Raw genomic sequence first — 6,000 nt, forward strand, 5'->3', positions numbered from 1 at the left:
ACTGGTCGATGGAATTCCCAATCAAGTTTCAGTGCTATTAGCTGTTATTCCCCCATTGATCGTGCGGTTTGGTGGCTGTTGAATGCACATTCTGCCTCATGTTTCTGGGATCAGCAACTGTCTCTCTCCGCAAATTAGTATTTATATAAAAATACTGTATTTTTCAGTGTATAAGATGCACCTTCCCCCCCCCAAAAAAGAGGGTGAAAAACTGGGTGCGTCTTATACACTGAATACAGCATTTTTGACCTACCGAACGCCTGCCCCCTTTGCAAAAATGGACGTGCAGAGTGTTTGGGAGGCTTGCAAAGTGCTCCTGGGGGCTGGAAAGGGCAAAAACGAGCAAAAAACGGGCCATTTTTTGCTCGTTTTTGCCCCCCCCTCTCAGCCCCCAGGAGCACTCTACAAACCTCCAAAGCTCTGCATGTCCTTTTTTTGTTGCAAAAAATGAGGCGTTTAGAGGGTTTGGGAGGCCTGCAGAGTGCAAAAACTTTTTTTTTTAAATTTACCTCTTCAAAATCATGGTGTGTCTTATACTCCGGTGCGTCTTATAGTCTGAAAAATACGGTAGTTCCTACATTGCAGGCTCAAAATCTGAATAATAAACAATGGCATGCTTACGGAATTTTCTGAAAGATAACTGTTTAAACCATGGCAATAAAATTATAAAGATGTGCAGATATATTACAATATTTGTTCTTTGCATCTGATATGCTTCTTAATCTCTTTAGGGGGCTCCAGCGTGGAAGTTGCAAATAGTAAGGATGATTGCAGCTGACAGTGAGAAAGGAATCTAATCTGCACCAAAGAAACTATATCAATGCATAAAGAAAGAACGAAGGCAGCCTGGAAAGAATCCAATCCCTGAAATGAAATGATAGGCCCTTTTCTTGGATGATCTTTGGAATAACGTCTTCATGTAGAAGGCTCTGTTTTAATATAACCAACCATATTTGGGCACTAGGTAATTCTTGAGTTTGCAAGAGCTGCCCCATTCTTGCTTTTGGATATTGACATATCAATGGCTTCTAGCCTTAAGGATGTTATGCTACTTTCAGAATTAGAAAGACATTTTCACTCTAGATGGCGGTTACTGGGGAACAATGATGACAATCCCCTGTCTGTGGGATTCTCGGGGTCTTTTGCCTTGTTAGCACAAGAAAACAGGTCACTGAAATTTGTAAAAAGACCATTCCTGGTGGTGCAGTATTGCAGGCTAAATCTGTCCCCAGTCAATCCTGAGCGACTCAGCCTTCCATCTTTCCGAGGTTGGTAAAATGAAGACCCGGATATTTTTTTTCGCCCCCCTCCAACTTTCCATCTTCCCTCCAACATTCCCCTCTACCCTACTTCCCCTCCCCCTCTACCACTCCTCTCTCCCAGTACACTCCCTCCCTTCCTTCTCACCCTCCCTCCCATCCTCTCTCCCACCTTCTCTACCCCTCTTTCTTCTATCCCTCTACTCCTCCCTTCGGTGTATTTCTACTATCTATTAATATATTCAGCTTGTCCTATTTTTACAGTGAAATTAAAGAGCAACAGTATACAAGTGCAGTCGCATTACTTTAAAATCTAACACATACTATATATCCCCCCCCCCCCAAACACCCCAGAATGAAGACCTGGATTATTGGGGGCAATATGCTGACATTGTAACCCATCCAAACAGTGCTGTAAAGTAGTATGGAGTGGTATGTACAATAAGTCTAAGCGCTATTGCTAATCAGATCTAACATGTTTGTTTTTTTTAGCATGCATCTAATTCCTAATAAAAACAAGTTTGGTTATATATGGCTTCACGCCCAAGTCTTGCAAGGACAACCTGCTCTCTTTCTGGTGTGTGGGTGCTAGATTTGTTGGCAACCAATGATTGTGAGATGAAAGGAATGCCTTTCTAGTGTTCCATCTATAACAACTTCGTCATTACCTCGTCAGTCCTCAAGAGTGGAAGGTGCATACTCCCATGAGCAGCAATTGCTGCCTTGGAAAAACCTACCACCAATGCCTGAGCTTTTTCTTTCTGAGTTGTTTTGTCAGGGATTTCTCATTAGATGCTTGATCTGTTCATTCTATAAAACAAGACCAGGGAGAGATGACCTGATTGCTCTACGCTGTTGTACAGAAACGCTACAGAGGAGGGACTTGTCAATCTTTGTAAACACACACAACTTACAAATGCAGCATGCGGGCAAAACTAGAACAATCCAGTCTCAGAAGACAAGGATAATTTCCATTGCAATTGCTTACCAATACAAATCATCACCACCGTGTTTGGGGTAGTTAAATGGAGAGATATGATATCTTCGGGCAATTAATGTGACATCCCTAGGCTCAATCAAATAAACCACAATCGCCTGTTCTAGTCCATGGCACACAAACTCAGATTGTATTCTCCTTGTGACACCTGCAAAAGCTAGGTACATCTTAGCTGACCCTGGGATAGCAAAGTTGTTTTCTGTATAGATTGCAGGCACTACGTAAAGATGCCACACTGTTGGAAATGGCAAAAAAATTGGTGAGGGAAGGAAGAATATGACAGCGAGCATTACTGTCACTGACAAAATGTTAGCAAGACTGAATGATATTTCTTGTTGCTTGTGGGTCAAACCAGCAAAGGGTGTTAAGCGGATTAAAACAGATCTCAATGGAAATTTTAAAAAATCTTTTAGGAACACAGGGCAAAAACCTTATCCATCAGGGACTCAATTACTGCTCTCCTTGGGACCTTTTTTGCCTAATGATTTCTGCACCCATCCAATCATTTGGAATAATTTCCAAACATGTGAGAAATGACATACTGGAAAGGCTGCCTTCTTACATTCTGAAGGAAAACCTCACAAACAATAAGTAGCATGGATTTTATGATCCGGTTGAAGATGTTTCCTACAAAACCTGATGTGGGATAAACCTTGCTTTCACATCCCCGCCACTCCATGGTTTTCCTGCCACTCAGCTGACACGGAGGTCTCAATTGTGGTCCTAAGTTGAGGGCTGCCTGTTATTGTTTCCATGGAAAGTGACATCACTATATTCACTATTCGTCTTGCACATGGCAAAGACTCAACATGGAGCCCAACACTGATCTGTGGTTGCCCATTTTGTGTATCGGAGCTCCCACTGTTTGCAGCTGGAAGATGCAGCTGGAAGCTGCCTTGACGTTTGAGGACTCATTGCAATTCACCTGAAGGGGGAAGATGGCCCTGTCTTTTGCCTCCAAGAGAACCAGGTGTCTGAAGGCATTGCAGGAGCCACACAGCCAATCTGCTTGCCTTTCAGTCACATTATAGAATGTGATGAAAATGCAACAGCCAAATTTGCAATAACACCACATCACCTTAGCCCAGTGTCTCTCAACCTTGGCAACTTGAAGATGTCCGGACTTCAACTCCCAGAGTTCCCCAGCCAGCATTCGCTGGCTGGGGAACTCTGGGAGTTGAAGTCCGGACATCTTCAAGTTGCCAAGGTTGAGAAACACTGCCTTAGCCTCTTTCCACAGAACCACAAGGCGCATCCCAGGCGATCCACTCCCGCCTGCATCCATTGAATAGATCCCGGAGCAAAGACTAAGGATGTCTGATTTTCTCTGCCTTGTGCCCCAAAAGTGAAAGCAGGGGGTACCCAGGAATGGAAGTCTCTCCTTAGAGCAGTGTTTCTCAACCTTGGCAACTTGAAGATGTCTGGACTTCAACTCCCAGAATTCCCCAGCCAGCGCGGCTGGGGAATTCTGGGAGTTGAAGTCCAGACATCTTCAAGTTGCCAAGGTTGAGAAACACTGCCTTAGCCTCTTTCCACAGAACCACAAGAAGGCATCCCAGGCAATCCACTCCCGCCTGCATCCATTGAATAGATCCCAGAGCAAAGACTAAGGAATGGAAGTCTCTCCTTAGAGCAGTGTTTCTCAACCTTGGCCACTTGAAGATGTCTGGACTTCAATGTCTGGACTTCAACTCCCAGAATTCCCCAGCCAGCGAATGCTGGCTGGGGAATTCTGGGAGTTGAAGTCCAGACATCTTCAAGTGGCCAAGATTGAGAAACACTGCCTTAGAGAGAGACTGTAAGCTGCCCGAGTTTCGGAGGCGCCCAGCTGGACCTCAGATCTTTTCATCTGAAGGGCCCGAGCAGATCCTTAACGCGGAGGTTCTGGATCGCAGGAGCCTCCCGAAGGGAAGGGAAAGCGGGTTCGGAGGCCCCCCGCCTTTACACGCCCCGCTTCTCTGCCGGCCTTCAGCCGCAGAAAAGGCCAGTCGCGTCCCCGGCACGTGCCGCGCTGCTGCTTCGCACATTGCCCGTCCGCCGCTCTTCTCGCGCGCGCCTCGCCCCGCGGATAGCTTGGGCTGCGTCCCAGCCAGCGGCTCTTTGTTCGAGCCAGGCGGGGACCGAGGAGCGGTTGAGGCCCGGGGGCGATCGGGCCAGGCCTAGCACAGCACTAGGCAGCGAGGCAGCCTCCCCCGGTCTCCCCCCACCCAACCTTCAAGCGCGCCGGCCAGCCGGTCGCCACTTGCCCCGCCACCCACCTGCCCTCCCCGCCCCGCGAAAGCCGGCGCCGTTGCCGCCGAGGACCCCCAAGCCGCTGCAGGCGGCGCGGCGCCCAGTTGGCCGTTCTTACCAGCTGTCCCTGGAGAAGGAGCGAAGGAAGCGGACGCCTGGCGCAGGGATGGCCCGCATGGCTGCTGAGCGAGAGGCGGAGGAAGAGGCGCCGCAAGAGCTGCCGGCCGGTCGGGTGTTGGGTTGGCTGACGGTGCGGGAGGGGCGCGATCGGGCCGGCTCTTGGGGCGCGGGCGGTGTTGTTGGCGGCGGCGGCTGGCGCTCCTTCGGCTTGAATCCCGGGTGGCATTTAAATGCCCCGCTGGAGGCCAGGCGACGGGCACCCGCCGGTGATTCAAGGCCGCCTCCCCGCCCCGGCGCGGGCAGGGCGAGAAGGGGAGCTGCCCGCTTGGGGCCGCCCCTCCCGGCCCCTCCCCTGCCCGAGTCACGCTTCCAGATGGGCAGCCCGGGCGCCGCCAAAGTCCCCTGGCGTGGGGCTTCCGTGGTATCGACCTCGCCCGGTTCAAAACCAAGGAGGGGAGAAGCCGTCGCCTTCTGCCCGCGGAGCCTGGTGCCGTTTGGGTCTGTGTGGGCGCCAGCAACCCCTGGGTTGAGCAAAGCTTTGGAAGGTGGGGTCACCGGGGGACTTTTCTTGCTCCCGCACCACGGAGCCCAGGGGAACCAGCTCCTAAAGCCAATGAAAAAAAGTGCATCAACGATCGTTTCTTAAGTCATCATCTGGGCCGTTGAGTCGCCACTTTGAGGCAGGATTGCAAGGGGGGCAAATCAAAGGAAAGAAAAGGTCTATCAAAGTTACTTTACAAGCCAATGATTTTATCTCCCAACCAATTGGAGGTAATTGGGTGTAGAGATCTTGAAGGGGGGAGGCAAAGTCATCCCATGACTTCCTCAGTTGAGGGGTAGATTGGAGCCTGGGTCTTTCCACCCCTATTCCAGCATCCTGACCATTACATCACATTGGCTCTTTTGGATTGTACATGGAGTCCTCTACTTACAACAATTCATTTAGTGACTTACAACAATTCATTTAGTGACCCAATGAAAAAAGATGAAAAAAAAAATGACTCATGACCGTTTTTCACACTTAGCAGTTAGCAGTTAGACTTATATACCGCTTCATAGGGCTTTCAGCCCTCTCTAAGCGGTTTACAGAGTCAGCATATTGCCCCCACAATCTGGGTCCTCATTTTACCCACCTCGGAAGGATGGAAGGATGAGTCAACCCTGAGCCGGTGAGATTTGAACTGCTGAACTGCTGATCTAGCAGTCAGCTGAAGTGGCCTGCAGTACTGCACTCTACCCACTGCACCACCTTGCAACTTATGACTGTTGCAGCATTCCCCATGGTCCCATGATCAGAATTTGGATGCTTGGCAACTGACTCATATTTATGACGGTTGCAGTGTCCTGGCGTCCTGTGATCCCCTTTTGCGACTTTCCCACAAGCAAAGTCAA

The 6,000-nt window shown here is 49.5% G+C and overlaps 1 protein-coding gene across 2 annotated transcripts in view; it reads right to left on the bottom strand.

Moving 5' to 3' along the window:
• Positions 1–4,869, bottom strand: part of SLC37A2 (solute carrier family 37 member 2) — a 46,304-nt gene extending 41,435 nt beyond the window's left edge. For both annotated transcript variants that reach the window (XM_032228711.1, XM_032228710.1), the window contains exon 1: positions 4,607–4,869. In XM_032228711.1, the coding sequence (XP_032084602.1) occupies positions 4,607–4,665 (59 nt within the window). In that variant the 5' untranslated portion in view covers positions 4,666–4,869. The remainder of the gene's footprint in view (positions 1–4,606) is intronic.
• Between the last annotated feature and the right edge of the window lie 1,131 nt (positions 4,870–6,000).

This window comes from Thamnophis elegans, chromosome 13 (genome assembly GCF_009769535.1).
Source record: "Thamnophis elegans isolate rThaEle1 chromosome 13, rThaEle1.pri, whole genome shotgun sequence".
In the NCBI taxonomy this organism is placed as follows: domain Eukaryota; kingdom Metazoa; phylum Chordata; class Lepidosauria; order Squamata; family Colubridae; genus Thamnophis; species Thamnophis elegans.